Source organism: Lissotriton helveticus, chromosome 4_1 (assembly GCF_964261635.1).
Source record: "Lissotriton helveticus chromosome 4_1, aLisHel1.1, whole genome shotgun sequence".
NCBI classification, from domain to species: Eukaryota; Metazoa; Chordata; class Amphibia; order Caudata; family Salamandridae; genus Lissotriton; species Lissotriton helveticus.
In genome coordinates this window covers 1,739,675,348-1,739,697,308 of record NC_136063.1, presented here as the reverse complement: position 1 = coordinate 1,739,697,308, position 21,961 = coordinate 1,739,675,348, and the positions used below count along the sequence as shown (strand labels likewise).

The following is a 21,961-nucleotide window of genomic DNA, read 5'->3' as shown; positions in this document are numbered from 1 at the left end:
AACGCGCTCTCAGGATCTGCAGCCAGACACAAGATTTATTCTGTCCACAGTGGACACAAACACACAGCTTCAATACAAGTAGTAAATGAAGCACAAAGGTAGGACTCAAAGATGAGTAAGCGACAAAAACAGAGGACTGGAAATAAGGAACGTACATTAGAAGGAGACGGTGTTGACATAGTATCACAATACCAACTTGTGTGAACTTGTAAATTAGTTACAGCTCATCATAGATGAAACTTTGTCCCTAAATCAGGAGAAGCTCGATTATCCCCGCGTGACCAACTAGTAGGAAATTAGACACACACCTTACAGATTTGAGTGACATGTGAGCGAAAACAGTCTACAGATGGGAAAAGGATGCTTGTAAAGGGGACGGATAATAGAAACATCAGTCACACCTTTATTCATTGGAAGAGCAAAATAACGCCATAGTCTGGCAAATGTTGCAAAATCGGGTGATTTGGTACTAATCAGCAGCAGTCAGTCACACATATAAATCGCTCATGTAACACGTACTAATCCACTGCCCAAGCATGTAAAGTCAGCGCCATACTAGACACTGGAAATAAATTATTACTTAAATAAATGTGGTTGGCCTTCCTCAAAATCCATGAAAAAATGTTCACACAATTTTCGGCATCCCCCCTCCCCATGCCAAGCGTACCCCATGATTGCTACCTTCATTCGCTCACCAAAGCCAGGACTCCACAGCGCACCCTGTTGATAATTAAAAATGATACAGCGTTGTTGTAAATTACACCCTTGTTACGAACAATTTGGCCCAGCAGGCATTCGTTCGCAAATGGCGCCTTGCGCTGCATTCTGTTCCGTTGATGAGTCCACCAACATTGCTCCGTCACGACAAAAAGCGCGAAGACCATGAACAACCCAACAAAATGAGTAAGACAAAATTAGACAAAGAGCCTGTATAATGCATCCATTCTACCGTGGGTAGGAAGGAGCAAAAAGTCTTTTCTGAATGGAGCCAGACAATGGAGGCCCGCTTGATGAGCTTCGGGAACACGGCCTTTGAATAGATGCACCCTTTAGAATGCTTGCCACTGCACAACCCCAATTGCAAGCCTATTATTCGTGTTTACAACAGAACTCCTGGAAAATAGCTCTTCTGATAGTTGGGGCAGCCCAAGCTGTCTCCAATCTCTCTACAGCCTTCATAAAAAGACAGGGGATTTCGTGGTTTTATTTTTTGATATTGCACAATTTCCAACTTATGTAAAAGGTATCAAATTCAATTAATAAAATGTGCATTGAAAAAAACATTCACATACGGACACCCCAAATTTTGTGGTGGTTGCTTTTTCCTTCCATTCGAGGGCTGAAATAGTAAATTGGAGCAAACAAATTTGAACACGCGCGCCTTGTGCAGCAACAGAGAGGGAGGAGTGGGCCTGTGCCGGTTTCCCTTAAGAATGCCAGCAGGAAACATCTGTTTGTAATTATTAACGGATGGTTCCTGCTTGCTGCCGCAAGGTAATCGGCAAACGTGCACGCGTTGCCATTGAAGGCAATGCAACGCGTGCACATTTTTGGCTCAAAAGGCGAATCGATGGCTAAAGGCCTCCTTCCTATGCAGCACATGTGCGCTGCGTAGTCGAGACCTAAAAAGGGGAAGTCAACCCTGTAATGAGCACTCTGTAATTGATACATGGTAAGATAGGGCACATAGATGGAATGCAAAGAATACAGTCAAAAAAACATAAATACCAACTAGAGGCTTTATTCCTTATGCAGATGTATGGCTATATCTTCAACAAAGTTGTGGCCCCCTGGGTAGTGGGTTCCCAAATCTATTCACGTTTCCTCAGTTGTAGAACCCTGTTGCCACCACGTATGCCTAAGTTGACCTTCTCAATGGCAAAGTATCTTAGCTTGGAACTATCAGAGAAGTGATGTTTCAGAATGCCTAGCTATAGGGTAGTGCTGATCCTTATTTGTTGTGGCCCTCATGTTTTTCAAAATTCTCTTTCTATCCATATGCGTAGTGCTGCCTACATATTGGAGGTTGCAAGGACATTCGAGCACGTAGATGACAAAGAAGGAGCTGCAGGTCAGAAATTGCTGGATGTGTATAGTACGATTCTTATTGGTATTGAGGAACTCTTTTCTCATGAGACTACTGCGACATGCTTTGCAGTGCCCACATGGAAAAAAGTCCTGTAAGTTAATCTTGTTTTCCCTTTCATGTTGGTGATATCACTGTGAACTAACATGTCTCAAAGGCTATGTCCCTTCCTGTATGTAATTTTGGGCCTGTCCGGAATAGTCTTGCCAATAATGGGATCTTTGGTAAGTATTTCCCAGTGTTTAGGTCTCGCCCTCCTCTGCCTCAGCGAGAGATTTTGTAGGAGAGGATTTTCAGACTAGGGTGTTAAGCCCCGCCCGTCATTTCCATTGGCTGGCGTCACCGTTTATGCTAAACGGTGGCCTGCCATTGGAAAGGAGGGTTTTCTGTTCACACCCTTTCTCTCCAAGCCTGACTGGCTCGACCTGGTTTGTGTCTGTCGTGAAGACCTTTCTTATCAGCTTGTTTATTTAACAAGCTGATAAGAAATGTCTTCACGAGAGCCTTGAAGGAGCATGCACCAGGCATCCTGCAACCATGCTGGCTTCACGCCTGGAGCATGCGCCAGTCAGCTCTCTCATTGGCCTGTCAGCGTCACTGAAACAGATGCCACGGCTCCCAGGAAATGTCTGAGTTGGATTTCAGTACACGGTGTACTGTAAACAACGCTTTAGGCGTACACAATCGCTATGGAGCCACCTTGTGACAAACTCCGTCACCCCACCACCTCCCCCTACTCTTTGGAACCCACCAGTGGCTTATCATGGAAAGAACTAGACCTTCAGCTGCAGAAGGACACCCACCGCTGCTGTGCATGCAGCCGCAATGCTGCGCGCTCCCCAACACACAAACCAGGTACTGCACATTCGACCTCATGTACTGTATTTACAGCACCAGCCAGCCGCAGCAGGGCAAGGTCCCCTCACACACAGCAGAGCAGAGGAAGGCTGTTATTAAAGCGTCAGGTGCACCGGTGCAAGATCTCCTGGCGCGTGCAGTACAGCAAATGCTGCTGCAGAAACACTGAAAATATTTAGGACAAACAGCAGCGCCTAACTAGAACGAAATCAGCATTTCATTTGTTCAAAGAGTCTGAATTTTGTATAAAAATAGCAAACGGTGCCCCCAGGGCAACTCTTAAGTTACACCGCAGGTACGATTCCGCACACCACCTCTCCCCCTCATCCTTCACATCAGGAAACCCATGCTTGGCGCTTTCACTTCTGAACTTTCACTTGAGGCCTTGGTACAAATAGCCATGAAGTTGCTAGGTTATAAGCAATCTGCCAGCCATGGTTTTCATAATCTGCATCGGGGTACTAGGCTGACTGCATTTCTGGTGGGGAAGTAAAGGTACAAGTACCGGAATACTAAGTGAAGAGACTTAAACGTCCAGGCTGGCAGAACGTGCGCGCCCTACATGAGCACCTTGTATCCTCTGAATACAACACATTTGCAGGCTGTGGGTGCATTTTGTTGGTAATTACAAGATTGAGGTTTTTGAGCTTACCTCACACAAACATACCAGTGTGAGGGTGACTTTATGGTCTTTTATTCAACAGCACTAAGTACCTAAGGACCTGCATTTTTATTGTTCCATTCCATCTCAGAAATCTTAGTGTGTACTGACATAAACTCCACATAAATGAGGTGATGCCACTTGACATCTACTTATGACATTTCTGTGACTTCATAGAGCTATGTGCAAAGGTCGCAAAATTGCATATTTCATAAAAAGATTAAGGACGTAGAATGAATTAAAAAAAACACTGTCACCCGTTGATATCGATACGGCCTTGATTAAGAAGTACGGTTGAATAAATATATATTCCCTTGATTTCTGAAGCGGGCAGGGGCCCTGAAGAGGTGAGCGCTTGCTGAGTGCTCATTTCATATATAGGGCCCTTCGACTTGTTTGCTGAATGTTCCTCCGTGCCGTGTGTGCACTCCACACCTCAGGACCGGGGGAGGGGTGGGGAGGGACATGGATTCATTTACCGCCATACCCTCGGCGGAGTCTTCGCTGCACAGGTTCGTCAAAGCCCACACTGGAGATCTCATGCCAGAGGGGCAAACCGAACTCGCAGCCTATGGACGACGTAACAAATTAAAATGATAGACCACATGAACAACTAACGGCTATATGATAATCATTCGCTTCAAGCACAGCCGGCCACAGCCGTACCGGTTATCTTGTTACTCAGGCCTTTTCTCCGTCGGCTGCAGACTAGGGCCTGGTCAGCTTTTTTGCGTTAACACTAGTAAGCATTTGGACATTCCCTGTAGGCAAATGCTGGTGAGTAACGAGCATTTGCAATGAAATAGGTCTCGCATTTGCGAGATTTTGCTATATTGGCATTGTAGATGACAATGCCTTTTATTTGTGTGTTTTTAAAACCTGCAAGCAAGGACTAGAAGTACAAAGTACACATAACTAAAAGGCATTGTCATTTACAATGCCAATAGGTCAAAGTTTAGAAAATGCGAGACCTATTGCATTATAAATGCTTGTTTACAGGAGTTTTCTAAATATCTTAAGAGTTGCCCTTATAGGTAAGTATTACCCTAGTAACATCATTGTCGTCATCAGCAGAGTCAGTGGAATCTTTATCCACAAGGGTTTCAGACCTATTGACAGTTTTGGCCTTCTCTACTGCTTTATGTAGAACCCAACTGGGATACCCTCTTTCCACGAATCTGGTAAGCATGGTGTCTTGTTCTAGCTGAAAAACCTCTTTCGAGCTGCAGTTCTGTTTGGCCCGAAGGAGTTCCCCATAAGGGATACTCCATTTGAGGGTATCTGGGTTCGCTTCTCATAGCATGCTGTAAGCTATTGCCTGCAGTGGCTTTTCTAAATAGTCTGGTGTGTGTTTTGTCATTGGCAATTTCAACCTTGTGAATTTTTAGGTGTGGGACCCCTATGTACTCTGCTTTCTTGTCTCCTGGGGAGTGCAAAGCTTCTGAGTCTTTTCCCCCACCCACACATTGTCTCTTGCTTTCCCTAAAGTGGTCTACTAATGACTGATCTCCCTGTTTCCGCTTCATATTTGTGCACAGTAGCCTGCTCTGTGATTGGCCCGCCCTTGCGGATTTCTGGGACATAGTATGTTGCATGTATAAAATATTTTCTCAACACATTGCACCCCGCATATTTCCCCACTGGAATGGCTGTATAGCTCATTATCTTTTGTGAGTGTTCTGGCGGGTGTGTGGACATAACATCCTGCTACATTTGCTGATTCTACATACATTTCTACCATTTGAATGAATACATTGTCCATGTACGCTCCCTTATATTCTTTGCACACTGTCCTTTTCTAGCTCCCCCACTTCTTATGTATCATTTACTATTGTGAAATTCTATGGTAGTTCTTGGTACAGTATTTCGGTATTGTTAATAACTGTCTCCATTCCTTCTAGAATGTGCAGTTGATCGTCAAATACTATTACCAATGTTGTGATAATGATGCACCTAGGGTCATCGTGGTTCTGGCTTCTCCATTCTGCGTGGCATTGTTCCAGGCTTTGGTATGTCTGATAAGTAGAAAAGGATCAAAGTATAATGAAAAACTTCGGGTATTTTGAAAGATCACTAAAACCAGTCGGCGGTACCTTGTTGTGTGTTTCAAGAAGTTACCAGCACTTCAAAGCCACATCGGTATTATCTATGCAGCGAAGAATATAGTCAAGTGTCCTTTTCAGCACTGCTATTGGGCCTGCTTGCTCACCTTTGTTTCCTGATAAATTAAATGAAATTTGTACTTGTAAAGCGCACTTATACCCCAGCTGGGGTGTCCTGGCGCTGTAACGCATACCGCTGTGGAACCCTTCCTGGCTTTTCCCTGTGAAATGCAGCCTGAGCAGCCCCGAAGTTATCAATGAGACTGTAGTCAGTTCAGCTTGATCTTGATTGTGAACAGGGACCGCTTGCACTCTGTTTCTGAGTTGTGTGCAGCAGAAGCAGCCCTTAAGTGAGAAGGTAAGCTGTTGTACCTTTCCACTAGGCACTTTTAGTAGAGCATTGATTATAACTGTGTCCTGCCATGATGCTGTAGGTGGCGTGGCTAGAGCCTAGGGCTCTTGCCATTGTTCCGATGCTTTCTTGGTGTGGTAGCCATGGATCCAGGAGGCCAACCCCTCGCACTGACAGAGGAACAGCAGACATGTGGCTTGGAATGTACATTGGATAACCAAACAATATCTCATGAGTACTCGGATTTGTGACTGTCCGGAGTGCTCCTCATAGACAGCTGGGCTAATGGCAGTGCATCAATCCAAGACAGTTGAGTGGATGCACAGATCTCCCCTATTTTGTTCTTTAACACACCGTTCATCCTTTTCACAGCACCCGCTGCTGGTGGATGATATGCACAATGCGATTTCTGTGTGGCCCCTAACTCCCTGCATATTACCCCAATTACAAGGGAGATACACGCTGGTATGTTGTCGGAACTTAAGAGCATAGGGACCCTGAAACGTGGTATAAGTTTCTGTAAAAGACATCTGGTGGCAGTTTGTGCATACGTTTTTTGCTGGTTAGGACTCAATCCATTTGCTAAACATGCGCACTATAACCAACATTTACTTGGAGACAGGAGGCATGTCTATGACATCCAACTGTAAACATTCAAATTGTCCGTGAGTAGGTGGGGGGTGACTAAGAGCAGTTTGCGTACCATTTTCCACATTGTAATGCGCACAAACAGTACATTGTCTACACAAGCATGCTGGCAAAATTTGGTGCTGTACCAACACTGGGAAAATAAGTGAATCATTCCATCCCATGCCACATGTGAAGGACCATGAAAGAGGTGGGCCTTAGAGGAGAGCATTGTCATCTGTAAACATATTTTACCATTAGGACCTGCCCACATCCCCTCTTCTGTCTGCTCACAGGCCCACAGCATAGGAAGCCTGCAGTGTTCCTGTGCCATCCCTGATGCATGAACAGTCAACAAATATGTCCACATCAGCGTCTGGGAATGATGTATCCCTAAGATATAGTCGCAACTTGGTATCTTTCAACTGTGAGCACACAATTATTAAAAGCAAAATCAGTTGTGGGGTCATCATTGTCACATTCAGTGGGTAGTAGGCAGACAGGATTCAGAGTGGGGCACCTCTTAATAGCAGTGTGTGGTGCCAACAGTGTCAACTCGCACCTGGTGAGACATGCGTTTGTCAGGTGTTGAGTCTTGGTAGTTGTCAATAACGTGTCCACTGCATGTGGAACATGTAGAATCAAGGGTTGTGCTAACATGACATTCTCTGACTTCTGCTGCCAGAGCTGCCGCTGCCACTTCGGGCAGAAGCACAACGGAAGGGCTGCAGGGACGGGGTCTTAAGTGGCAGAGTAGTAAGCTACTGGGCAGTAGAACGATCCATGCTTTTGTGTCCGCATCCCCAGCGAGCAACCTTCTCTCTCATGACAAAACAGGTGGAAGTGCTTGGTGTAATCAGGAAGGCTTAAGGCTGGTGCCACCTACTCCACATTTGCAGCTGGCACCATAGCGATTGTTGAAAAGCAATCAAGGATTTACCTAAATAAAGACACAGGACTGAGAATTGTGCACAGTGTAGCTTATTGAATCCGCATTGAAATGCAAGGTGTAACCCTTCGACTTCACATCTTTAGTCTACTGTTTCCACCTATGTCTGAGGAAAACAGCTAGCAAATTATCAATGTATTACTTCTCTTTACTATTTCAGAATCATGTTGCGAAGTGTAAATATACTGAAAGAGAACCAAGCTGGCCTTTGAGTCCCTACCTCTTGTATCAGGATTGGGGGGTGTACCTAATTGTGCTGCTAGTGCTTCTTCCCTAAGAAATTACCTTAATGGTGGCTAAGAGTGGTCAATTAAAGACCTGAAACAAATATTAGATTAATTGACGACCTCACCGGAAACGCCTTTATGTGGATGTTCTTATTAATGCAGATAAACAGGAAAACATGGATTGCTAAGAATGGAGAAAGCTCCAAGTCATGTTACCTTTAACATACTCGGGGACTGAAGCCAATGAAGTTGGCATACTATAGGCTAGGCACCACTAAAATCAAGTTTGAATCGATGTAGTGTTTATAATTTTTCCTTTCCACTATTTCATATTCTCAGTTATTCAGTGTGTTGATATTACGACTGATATCATGAGAACATATCCTTTGCAAAGTGATAGTGGTAACTTCTTGTGATTTTGATTACTCAAAGGGGATCTGAATTCACTACCATTTTAATTCTGCAGGGGGTCTCCAACCTCAGATTGGTCTTCCAGCAGTTGGACCGCTGCCTATGGACAGAGGACCAGGTAAACTAATGCCATTCCAAGCTTAGAGATTTTAATCCATTTAAATAACCTCTTATTAGTTTTCATTCTTTAAATGAAAAGTTACTAGTTGGACCTCAAAATGTTAGGGAGGCTCAGTGTTCTATGTAACTAGGAGTTACTTGGTTCTATATTTTCCATTCACACTTTGTGATATCTTTAATCGAAAACAATGCTGGTCGTCAAAGAGCGAGGGTTTGTGAACTAACCCAATGAAAGTCCTTTTCTTTCTGTGGTTTTACATTATTGTAATTACCCCAGGGACAATATGCAACATGACTGATTTTTCTTTATATCTTTGAGGCTGTTTTTGAGGCTCCAGGGCAGTCCATGGTTACTGGGTAGTTGTTCAACTTTGATGTCCAAGGGCCACAATACTGATGCACTTTTTTTTTTTAGGTCTCGCCTCTCAATGCGCATGCGCATTGAGCGGAGCGAGACTAAAGGGGCTTAAACAAGAGTTTAACTAGACTGGCGATTTACTGGCGATTTGATGCTGTGCATGTGCGACTTTAGCTCAATGCGCAAGCGCAATGAGTTAAAATGCACGTGCACAGCATCAAATCGCCAGTCTTCGCCATCTGTTCCCCAGCTTGGTGCCACCAGCACCTTCCCGCTCCACCCCCTGCTGCATCAAAGGCTTTGCGCTCTGCCTCAGCCCAGCCATTTTCCTCCCCTAATTGCCCCCTGCTGCATCAAAGGCTTGTTCACGGCCGGCCGGCCGTGCTTTTGTAAATGTCTATATTATTTTATCTTCAACACCAACACGTTCATTAATATATCATATTTTGTGGTGCCTCAGGTTTCTTTAATGTACATCACTCCCACTCGCAGATCGGGCATAATACCATTACTTCGCTTACTGTGTTTTTTTTTTTTTTTCATAACTCATATGCTTCCTCTTAGCCCTGAATTTCCTACTCCCGCACTTGAGTGAGTAGACACATGAAGCGCTATACAAATAAAACGTGTTTTTATTTACTTTGGCGCATGTAGCACTAAACCACTCTACATATTCCCACGCTGAGCAAGACGTGGAAAATGCATTATGTCGAAGAGATTTATCTGCCAGTGCTGTGCGGTTGGTTTCCTTTCCGAGATTTGCATGCAATGATAATATTCAAAGCTGTGAATATTTGAAAAATGAGGCTGAGTGTGGTTCCCCTTCATTGTGTCCCGTACTCTCCCCGTACTCCTTACAAGTGCCCTACAACATTTTGGGAATTATTTTCCCAGGTACTGCAAAGATACTACTCTATCCTGCACGCAACCAAGGGCAACTAGAAAACTTCCTAACAAGTGCGTGCTTCAATGTGTGGTATTAAATATGCAGCTTTAACGCTACTTGAATTCTTAACGGCTAATTGCGTTCTCTGACATTCCAGTGATATATATATATTTCGTGAAACCAGTGAGAGACTTCTCTTAATTAATCAGTAGTTCCATGGGTTGGTTTCAATGGGAGAATTCTTCTCCTCGGGGCGTGAATAACGCGCTGCCTTATTCTGCTGCGCTTTTGGTATTAGTGATATGTTGTTACAATTCGTAATTAATATTTTCCCTTCCTGATGAGGGTAGGGGGGTGGTTGTGTTTATCAGTCCTGCCGGTCTTAGAGAAACAGCAGCCCTAAGGCCAGCAAACAACTAGTTGAGCTCGTTCTTTCCAGTCATAGGCTTTGATTGAATAAAACAGTGCATTCTGGGAGTTGTAGTATTTCTCACTTGCAAGTCCACAAACTGTTTAATGTGTGGGGGCCTCAAATTCACATAACTATCAGGATGACAGCGCGTGCGATTCTCACAGGGTGCCTGTTCTGTCCCATGCACTCCCCCCCCCCCCCCCTTTGCTTGTTTAATAATCCTGACATACATTATGAACGCTGACGGGCGCTGCACTGGTTTCTCTCTCATTGTCGATTTTCCCAGCTCCTTCTTCTCACTTCCCCCCCCCTCACCCCAAATCAGTCAGCAGGCTTCAGCACAGCCAGGTGGACGAGAGGGAGCGAACAGGTACAGTACTGTGTGTGTAGTAATCAATCTTATGGGGTATCTTATATGTGGATTACAAGCAGTCGTTTTAATAAAAGCATCGAGCAGTATGGACGCGTGAATGTGTGATTACTGGCAGTTCAGTGGTACGCAGTTACTTCCTGGCTGGACTTCTGGAGTAAGCGAGTAGCACTGCAAAAGTAAGTCGCACCTACTCAGTGATATCTGTGAATTGGCCAGCAGTTCAGACATGCTTGTTTCATGCAGCCCTTCCTACCGCGCGCTTGCTGTTAGAATGCCATTCCCAGAGCTTAAAATGTACTATGTTTAGAGAAAGAATAACGGTGGAGGATTCCCAACAGAACAGCACTAAATGTACTATCTCCACGCGGGTCTCAAGTGAACTTGTCGCAGCTTCATTTGCTTTGGCCACCAGCTGTTTTCCATTCCCACGGTATGCTTTGATGTGCTCTCGACGCTCTGCTCTCTGCATTTCACTCCCAGGTACTGACCTGGTTCCTGCACTGAAACTCTAGCCATTCCTGTATTGCCTCCGGTGCTGCAGAGACACTTGGTCTAAGCCAGGGCTTCACACATGTAAGGCAATCGACTTGACAGGATCTCTCGCAATACATGTTTCAGCTCTGACGCTTTACACTCGCTTGACCAAAGGGCTGGGCTAAAAATAAAAGGACCGCATGGACGTCTTTATTGGGTCTGAGATAAAACTGTCCAACGCAGCGCTGCTCTTGAATCCTGGACATGTATTTTATTGTGTTTATTGCGTCTAGTGCCGGGCTCTTGATAACTGGGGTCTGGAACAGCGAAGCAAGCATGACTCCACGATAACTCTTGAGGAACTGGACATGATACCACAAATTTACAGCGTCTGTGGTCACGCATGCACTTAAATACATTCTGGTGGGAGGTGCTTGCAGCCAGTAGATCTATGGGCTCGAGCCTCAGCAGAGACCACTCAGAAGAACTACATCATTGTGAGGGCAGAACATTGAGTAGCTATAATGACATTTATAAAACATGGGCGCATATGCTACATACATTAGCAAACCCCTCGCCCCATTAATTCGGGCCATTTGATGCTGTGCCCGTGAAAACCAATGTCCATGCGCAAGCGCATTCACCTAAAAAGCGCGTGCACCTGAAAGCCAGCCATCTGTTCCCCAGCGTGGTGCCTCTAGCAGCTTCTCCTCCCCTAATTATTCACGGCCGGCCGGCCGTGCTTTCACTTTGTCTCTGTGTCTCGGCTCTCTCCTCCCCCCTAACTTAGTGCTTGGCCAGTTTGACTGAAGAGTCGTACACGCCTTGTGAGAGTTTAACAAAAGGTAGTGCCACCAAGTGGAATAATTGCATACTACTGTTTGTAAATGTCTATATTATTTTATCTTCAACACCAACACGTTCATTAATATATCATGTCTTGTGGTGCCTCAGGTTTCTTTAATGTACATCACTCCCACTCGCAGATCGGGCATAATACCATTACTTCGCTTACTGTAGTTTTTTTTTTTCCATAACCCATATGCTTTCTATTTCTGCCTGCACTATCTTTGCTGACCCTGCCTTCGGAGCTTTTTAGTGTAACGCTTTGCCATGCGTATTGTTTTCACATCTGGAAACACTGCCCTCTGAATTTCCTATCAGAAAGTGAAACGCCCTTTGCTGGAAAGCAGATTTCAGAATTAAAACTATTATTCGAGCACAAGGGGCCACGTTAGGAGGAAAAGCGGAAGAAGTGAAAGTTACAAAAACGCCTCTTTTGTGGTTACCATTACGCTTCTGTTCATGAGGTTTATTGTGAAAGTTGTTACCTAAACTGCAGAATCCTGTGCTTCTGGGTTGTAATTGGGATGCCCTTTGCATTGACTTCAGGGCTCGTCACATGTTGCCAGCTTGCTCCATTTCACCGTGTTGCGCCCCTTCCCCCCACGCATTCCCAGCCCTTTGATGCTTCCACCGCACTCCAATTGCTCCCCTCTCCCATGGCGTTTGTAATCCTCCCCCCTGCGTTGCCCCTCACCCTCACACTGTGCTTGCGTCTTTGTTTGACTAATACACCCCAATGCTTGTTGTAGTCGCTGTGTAAATTGTACTGCCTCACACTGAGCATACCACTGCAAAGCACTCGGCTGCTCAGCAAAAATGTGCCTGCCAAACTTAGCTTTATCCTAAATGTTTATTTACAGTGTACTACTTGCATGGTAAATTTTCTGATTCAAGACTGAAGTGTATTCCGGAATATCATTTGTTTGACCTAATTTCTCTGCCTACACCCAGTTACGTTGTATTCACAACTTCTACAGTGTAATGTTGCATGGCGGAATCCCCTTAATTCACAGTTCCTGACCCCAAATAAAATGTAGCCTGTAAGGTTCCCCGTTTCCATGAGGAGTGCTTCCATTTATGTTTTTTTATTATGCATCAAGCTCCTAAACCAAACGTGCCTTCCTGGTATTTCATGGTGCTGGAGTCGATAACATGGTTCTCACTCTCTCCTCCTCTATCCCTCTCCCTGCTCTCCTCTCTCTCCCTCTCTCACTCCACTCCGTCTCCTCTCCCTCCTTCCCTCTCGTCCTCCCTCTCTCACCCTCCCCTCACTCTCTCTCTCCCTCTCTCCGTCTACCTCTCTCCCGTTCCATCACTTCCCTCTCACTCTCTCTCTCCTCTCTCACCCTCTGCTCTCCCTCTCTCCTCTCTCCCCCTCCTCTCTCCCTCTCTTTACCTCCCCCTGCTCTCCTTTTTCTCCCTCTCCCCATCTCCCCCTCTGCCTGATCTCCTCTCTCTCCCTCCCCTCTCTCTCCCCTCCGTCCTTCGCTCTCGTCCTCCCCCTCTTCTTACCCTCCCTCTCTCCCTTTCCCTCACTTCCCTCTCCCTCTCTCCCTTTCCCTCTCTTCCCTCTCCTCTCTCCCCATCTCCGTCTCTCTCCTCTCTCCCCCTCTCTCTCTCCTCTATCTCTCCTCTCTCCCCCTCTCTCCTCTCTCCTCTCTCCCTCTCTTTACCCTCTCCCTCCTCTCCTTTTTCTCCCTCTCCCCATCTCCCACTCAGCACCACTCAGCACCACCCCAGCATCACTCAGCACCACCCCAGCATCACTCAGCACCACCCCAGCATCACTCAGCACCACCCCAGCATCACTCAGCACCACCCCAGCATCACTCAGCACCACCAAAGCACCACTCGGCATCACCCCAGCATCACTCAGCGCCACCCCAGCATCACTCAGCGCCACCCCAGCATCACTCAGCGCAACCACAGCATCACTCAGCGCAACCACAGCATCACTCAGCGCAACCACAGCATCACTCAGCGCAACCACAGCATCACTGGTTCAAATATGTTCTTTCAATGTTTCAAGCTGTTTTCAAGCTTTCACGCTTTATTACAAATCACAAAAAGAAGTTAATATTTCACTTCTGTTCTTGGATTTTCATCACAATAAAAAACACTGAACATAATCTTCACAAAAGTTATTTACAAAAATGTGAACTATTGCCATTACAAATTAAATAAATTATTTAAGTATTAATTATTTTAAAAAAAATTAAAAGCATTGTTATTTGTAATATCAATACATCTAAGTCACGTAAATCCAAAACATGTTGCATTACAAATGCTATAGGTGTCACATTTGCGAAAGTTATAACTATTGGCATTGTAAATGACAAAGCTATTAATTTTGCTATTTTCAAGACCAACACATACAAAAAATTGTCATTTACAAAACCAATAGCTCCAACTTTTCTAATGCGAGACCCATTTCATTTCCAATGCTTGTTTTTTTTGTAGAGTTTTATATAGCGTGAACTAGACCCAAACCAAACCGGGTATCAGAGCGCTTTACACAGCACCACTTCAATTGGACAGCTAAGTAAATCCCTTTAGGCCGTGCCTTTTTGAAAGCACTGAGGGTGAGCAGTCAATGCTTACACTTAGTTGGGTGTGGAGATGGGTAGAAACTCTGGTTCAGTAGTACACAATACACATTTCTCAATCACATCAATTTCCAGTCAGTTACTGACTTTACATCATCAAAGGAGTAGGACTTTCTTATTAGGTAGGTAAAAAAGAACTGTTATAACAAAGATATACAAAAATCCATATGGTGCAAGCCCCTTTTGGGGGCCGAGATATAAATCCAATCATTATAGTACCTCCTTAGCACTAGTTCCTACAATTCTGTTCACATTGGCTCTGTGGGTATTGTTATTCTATAGGGTTGGTTTGGGTGATTTCAGGGAACTTCAGAATCGCTTAGCAGTGGTTAACTTCATCTAAACCGCTTTAAAGGCTGGCAAAGGTCACCAATGTGGGGGCTTTGGCCTTTGCGTACCACTATGAATAAACAGTGACATCCCTAAAAATAGCTCACAGGCAGAATAAAAGCTGTCACACCAATAATGCAAGACCTAAAATCCCATCAATCAAACAACAAGGTTCTCATCCAACAATTCTTATATGCTCCCAGTCAATGTCCTTTTAAGGACACGTTGATGTCAGCTGGAACACTGGGACCATTTTCAGGACAATTGAAGCTCCCACTCTGCTTCTCAGTTTGTAAAAGTGATGGCTCAACTCTTCGAGCAAGACTATGATTTTGCTCTACATGTGCTACTGGGCTGTGGTAGTGTTGTGGGCCCAGGGAAGTTTTTGACATCACCAGAATTAACTCCAACTACTGAAAAGTTTGGACAGCCCCCTGTGCATTTTGCGCATTATTAAGCTGTATTGTAATAGATGAGAGAAAATCAAAGATCTACTTAAAAAGAAAAAGGTTCTTTATACAGGCTGTCCTCAATCAGCTTTAGGTCTCTGCATAATTTCCATTTTAGTAGTGAGAACTTATAGGGTCACATGCTGTGCATTATTCTGCCCTCTAGTGGTGGGATATGGTCATGAAGTACATTTTTTGTGTATTGACAGTAAGCATGGTGATGTCGACCCAAGTCCAACAGCTCCACTCCAAATTCTATTCTGTAGTGTGTTGCTTTTGTGAAAACTGAATTCACAGGACTGTAGCTGGAGTCTAATATGCATTGCACCAATGCATACATCTACCTGCTTAAACAGGAGTATATGCATTTCTACACTCGCCACTTCCACCATCCACATGTACAGTCTCCCCTCTCCCATATGTAATCTTTAACATCATTTCTATACCTATCATCTTGTGACTTGTCTAACCTAAACCCATTAGTCTGATCCTCCCTAAATGCTTAACTTCTCTGGATCACCAGGTGTCCAATCTCTTCTTACATTGGGTAGCTTTCAGGTGTCCTCATATCCCTCACATGTGCATGCATGTAGGGTTCTGTTCTTCTACTTATTTACTGCCAACTCTCTATGCCCCTTTGAAGTGTGGATTTTTGTTTCTTGTTTGCCCATACCCCAGCAGCTTGGTTGATGAATCTGTCTCTAGATAAAACAGACAACTCTGTTTTGCATTGAAATTAATGAATACTCCTAAGAGAGTTTTGGTTACAAGTATAATTCTGATTCCCACGGATTTCTGCTGCCAGTGTGTGACAACCTTTCATGTAAGTTTAACGAAATTGGTAGATTTGTGTCTAAGTAGCTGATTGATTTCACTGTAATGCACCACCCACATAATATTGTCTCCTATTGGTCTCCAGAGATCCAAAAGACACAGGGGGAAAGAGGTTGAGACTTGGCCAATGACTTTCAATTCCACCACAGTGCTCAGTTCCCTAGAAACCCAGGCCAGGTGGTGGACGACCAGCTAAACTGCTGCTTCCTTAAGTTGTTGAAGCAATGAAAACCCTATTTTGTTATTCGCTGCAGTTGTGCAATGGCAGTAAAGATTGTTTTTAGAATCTCTTATGCTTGCGTTTTGGCTTCTAATGAGATTGGATTATGAAGGAGCCATATGCACGTGTAGCAGACGTAAGCTTCAAACTCCTAAGCCCCTTCGTATCATCAGAATTCCTCCGTAATCATTCAAGCAACTTCAACCCGTGTTTTTTAATGTTGAATCCAACCAGATACTAAAGTGATTGTCTGGGGAATGCAATATTCAAGCAGTAAAGACACTTGAGGGCTGTGTGGATGTACATGCATAAGCCAAATTTGTCTCACTTTGAAGGTGAATGCTAATATGAAGGAGGGCACGGATAAGTAGGTTACCACATTGAGTGTTTGCTTAGTGCATTCACTCTGTTGTGGCTCTATAATTAGAGTAGTACTCTCCTGATCTCATGTGATATATGCTTGGAAACCCCCTTGCCCACCTGACAGAGCACCATTTTATGTGTAATTTTAGCAAACTAGACATTTCCTAAAGCCATTCATTAAAATTGACTTTTCCTCTTAGACATCTACTTTTGTTGCAGGCATCATCCCCCCCCCAAGGAATGGCAAGATTCAGTGTTTGACCTCCCTTTAAGAGCATTATGTAAGAGCAGATGGGAAGCATAATTTACTGGGCAGGGTACCATCCTAAGATGGCAAACTCATTTTCCCTCTCTCAGGGTATAGTCATTTTCTGTTGTGTCATGTGCCATCTTCACTTTGAGCAGGATGCTGCCTGTTTCCTGTTTTATAATTCCTTGTGTCTAACGCATGGTTTTGAAGGATTACGGTCACTCTCTACAGTGCATGGAAACTAATGATGCATAATGCTTTTCCATCCCTTCCTAGTCAGCAGTAATGAAAAATATCAGGCTTTCAGTGCGTTGACCACTTGTATCACTGCACTCTTTTTTTCTCTCCCTACTCTCCAAGGGAGCCTGCAGCACTCTCCTGTGGGACCTGTCAGATCGGCATCCATGGAACGAGTTCCAGGTATCCGTGGCAGATGTCTTCGACTGGTTGTGTGCACCCTTCGTGCCAAAATCTTTGAGGCATGGACTGAAATGATGATTTCAGCTGAAGTATAGAATTAACAAAAACGACTTTAGGCTTCGCTTATTCTGGGTGTTTTCACGATCTCCCCAACAATATGTTTTTATTACAGTATTACTAAACACATTGTGATTTTATTGAATTTATATAGTACTTAACCTTGAAGATTTCAAAGTATCAGGGCTATTATTTATTGTATTTGCATACCCAGATTATGTTTTTGGTTATGCTCCACTCAGTCAGTTTTGGGAATGGTGAAAGCGAAACTAAAGTGTAAGGGGCATTTCCTACATTTGTACTTTTAGACCTGATCACCCTTCAATAATGTAACCAAGAGCTCATGCAAACGTTTCCTGTTCAGTAGCACTACCATAGCCTATGGTCATGCTTGTAAGGAAGTATGCTCCAGGGTTGGTGGGTGTAGCTTGATTTGTACACCACAGCCTCATCATGTTAAAGGTTAGTCACAGTTCCTTTATTCGAAATGTAGCAGCACAATTTGAGTGCATTTAAGAATGTTTTTGTAACAAATAATCTTTATTGGTTTCCTGGATCATAGTGTGGCTAATTTTGATAGAATATGTAATTGCTTTTAAATTTGCTATATTGCATTATTTGTTGATATTCTTATAGTTGGTGACTTCTATAAAACATCATCTTGCAGCGGCCATACACAAAATGTTGTCCTCAAAGCTAATTTAGAGTGCTATTTGTGTTTGTTGTTCATTCAATACAATAGAAATCCCATTCTATAAGAAATACCTTTTTGAGACTCACTGTGGTACAGCTTAAGTTTGGAGTGGTATTTAATCTGAAAGAGATCACAGGTAACGTATGTGACTCTCTTCATTCGAGTAACCCAGGTCCTTGTTGCAGTCCGTAGTGTATAATGTTCATCACATAGCTCTCAATATCCTGGATCATTGTAGTGGTTTTAGAACTCAATGAATATGAAAGGCGGATTTTGCAAATGATGTTGATTCAATCTAAATTAACTTAAGGAACTATGTGTACATGATTGTTTGAGAATAGGAGGGCTGAGTTTGTTGTAATAGTAAACACGTTCTATAGTCTTTTCCATTTCATAATTCAGGGGGGTTGTACGACTGCATGGGGCATTCAGTGTTATAAGGTTTTAGGGTTTGCTCAATCATTATTGCACTGTGTATTTTTACAGCTATTAAAACCTACTTTTGATGCTTTTTGTAGCACGTGAGAAGCGAAAGCAGGATCTGAGTTCACACTGACGTTCATTACTTTTTGGTTCAAGTTCAGTTACAAAGCAAACTTGTACTTTTTTTCTTCTGAATTATGTTTTTTATAGTAAATTAGAGTGCTAAGTTTACAGATCATTTATAAGATTGGCATAAACTTTCGGTAGCATTTTTGGCCAATTAGAATGTGTTGTATCAAAGCTATTGTGCTATCTTTGAAGCCCTCTGTCATACCAACTTGTTCTCACATTTGGATCCATGATTTAAAATCAAATCGTTTTGTAGGAATACTTTTTGTTGCTGCCAAGCATTTAACTGGCTGTACGCTAGTAGATAATGTCCAACTGAATGAAGTGATGAGATTGATTGAATAAAAAAGGTGTAAGCTGAGTGAAATGTATAAGCAGTATTCATGTTTACTAGTCCGGGCTTAAATGTAATGATATGTGATCAAAGTCTATTGCTTGACATTCCGGCTGTGCAAATGTATGATGGTTTAAGTAGAGTACTGCTCTGAGAAGCCACTTTTTTGTGTGTGGCTTTTTTGGGTATAGCTTCATTTAGGGGTTACTGGGCCTCAGTTGTGTCAATTGAGATCATTCACCTACGGCGTCCAGGGGCTGCTGTAATGTTGTCACCCGAAATTAAAAACCAAGCAGGCCACTTATGTCCTAGACTATTGAGTTAATTATAGTACCTCCCTCTTGGAGGTGTTTTTACTCAGTAATGCAAATTGCAATACTCTAAGTCTCCGTCTAGTCAATGCTTATTATTTAAAAAAGGAAAGGAACTTTAATGCACAAAAGTTTTTTAAAACTATGCATATGATTACAAATCCATGTACACAATATACAGTTGGTGAAACAATTGTGTTTCAAATCATTTTAAACCATTCACAAATGTTTCCTCGCAGATAACCAGAGTATAAATGAAATATCCTAATGCTTTATCACAGACTGGATCTAACTCCTCAAACATCGACTACTGACATTATATGCTTGGTACCTTCAAGGTACCCGGAGACCAATTGCATGCCTGCAGGCTCTAACGTGGAAAACCACAAAATCCCTAAATAGGCTTCTTAAAGGAACTTGAACTCTTTTCCATCAATACAGTTAGGCCTGCAGACTTTGTCCATATAATCGCACAATTGAAATATTAATTCAAGGCTTCTGTTAAGACATTTACAACAACTCCCTCACCTAAGAAACATTCCTAATTAATGAATTTATCGCATTGATAATTTGCATTAATCTTCTGGGGGCAGGTCGGCTATACACCTGATGCAAGAGATCTGTATTACGCTGTATTTGCATGCCACTTTTGCAGTGGGGTTTTCTTTGTTTGATAATGCTTTTTTTTGTATATTGCCAGACCCCAGAGCTCCCTTGCAGCGTGGGCCACCAGTCTCAAATGTGCCTCCTCGAGGCCTATTGGGAGATAACCCAAACGACCCACGAGGACCTACCTTAATCAAAGATGATCCCAGGTATTGTATTATATTTTATTGCCAGTTATATAGCACTTTCCATACCCCTTGCAAGGCCTACAGCACTTTTGTGGATGATCCGGTTACAATAATTACGCAGCACTTCATACGCCTTTAAGTGTTTGGCTGAAAGAGTGCAGTTTGTGATTTGGCCTATATGGGATATGACTAGGATTATGAGATTTGACATGCTGAATGCACAGTGTGCTGAGTGTCTCTGCACCGGATCGTAGATATTGCTGAAAGTGTGAGAATAGATGCAGCTGCACATGCAGGTACGTGCCATCTTTGGGGTGGGCATTAGTATCCATAGAAACCACTGTTCATGTGCTTCCATGAGTTATTTGTGGTATATGGTGCTCACCCAGTAGAATCAGAGGAAGTAAACCATTTGGATGCACTGTTAAACCTCCAAGAAGCATTATACAGAGTTTACCTAGGACCGTGAAAGAGAAGTAGCCCAGTGGAGTGACTGCAAAAAACTCAAAGGTGAGTAATGAAAAGCGCGCTGCAACCAAGCAGATTATAAAGTTCAATCACCCCGCCCAGTAGGCGCGGCTGCATCTCAGCCTGTTGGATGTTGTTGTCTTTTAAAGTATTACCCCAGTGGGTGCGCTAATCATTAAAGTCTCTTCACCAATATTAACCGAGTGGGTTGGTGCTCTGCGCTCGTGCTGTGCTTACCCCGCTTTGCAGTTGCCAACACAAACTTCGTGCCGGTTTGAGCCCTGGTACTGCCGCCGTGCACTATTTCCTCCTGATAATTCCAGCTCCCGCTGGCCATTACTCACCTGCATGCCACTGAAGAAAGGAAATGAATTCCTGAAACGCGTCTGGCAATTTTAATGACTTGATGCCTGTGCTCAGATGCGGTGTTTGCTGGCTAGATGTCGACCACTTACATAATGAACTTCAAGAATTTTCCTGTGGCCTCCCTCGCTATTGGTGCTACCTGAACTGTGTGTATGTTTCACGGCGTTGCACAGCCGTGGAGAGAGGCCCACTGCTGAAGCAGGCTTGTTCTGGCCCCAGCGGGAGCTGCAATTATCAGGTGCGAATACATAAGTATTTTGCCACATGGGTATAAATAACTGACACGCAAGGTAACAAAATATGTTAAAATGCGTATATTGATCAGAGAGTCGCTGAGAAATTCTTGCTTTAAGCGATAGTAGCGCCGTAGTCATGAATACTTGGGTTATAAATGAACTGTGACTAATATACGTTTCAAACATCTTGCCAGACATAAGAAAATGTAATTAAGCACTACATCATGCCATGCGAAAAGTGAGAAAAAAAATTGAAAAAATGAAATGTTGGTAAAAAGTAACTACCAGAACAATAATGCATCATAATAATGCTGATATGAACAACTGGTATAAAAGTCTAATAGAGAAGTAGGACAAATGTTTGTAACCGTGACCAAGATCTAGTGATCGAAACGCGTAGGTTGTTACGCTGTGTGCTGTGATGGCACAATGATAAAATAAAACCTGCTAAATTTAACATTCCTGGACGAGTGCGAGTATAATTGTTTGGAGGTGAATATATATATATACCTATACGGGTCACTAGGTTGCAGGGATTCTTTACCAAGTGCTGCTGTGAATCCGTACGCAACTAGTGAATGAGAGGAAAAAAGGCGCAGTGCTTATACCCATTCTTCTGTCCACCTTTCTCATTAACGAAAAAACCCAACCCAAGTGTTTGTGCTCAATGGAGTTACAAAAGGCACGTGTGCTGAAAAATGGATCCGGTGACTGGGGATGTGGCGTAGTGGCAGATCTGCCTACTTTTAACTGGGGAACTAGGTCTCGAGTCTTGCGTTGGCTCCTGTGGTTTCTGCGCTTACCAGGTAACATCCCTGTGTCTGAAAATTAATGTGTCCTTGTGTAACGTAACAAACTCTCATGTAAAGTGCTTCAATACCTTTGGTTCAACTTTGCGTTGTATACAAACTGCAACAAAAACAAGGCAGTAGCTG

The 21,961-nt window shown here is 43.5% G+C and overlaps 1 protein-coding gene across 4 annotated transcripts in view; it reads left to right on the top strand.

Moving 5' to 3' along the window:
* Positions 1 to 21,961, top strand: part of CSTF2 (cleavage stimulation factor subunit 2) — a 315,444-nt gene that overhangs the window by 193,121 nt on the left and 100,362 nt on the right. Inside the window, exons 9-11 of one of the 4 annotated variants that reach the window (XM_078688414.1) lie at positions 8,329 to 8,391; positions 17,155 to 17,214; positions 19,863 to 19,977. In XM_078688414.1, the coding sequence (XP_078544540.1) occupies positions 8,329 to 8,391; positions 17,155 to 17,214; positions 19,863 to 19,977 (238 nt within the window). The remainder of the gene's footprint in view (positions 1 to 8,328; positions 8,392 to 17,154; positions 17,215 to 19,862; positions 19,978 to 21,961) is intronic. The other 3 variants (XM_078688415.1, XM_078688416.1, XM_078688417.1) reach the window with 3 other exon arrangements.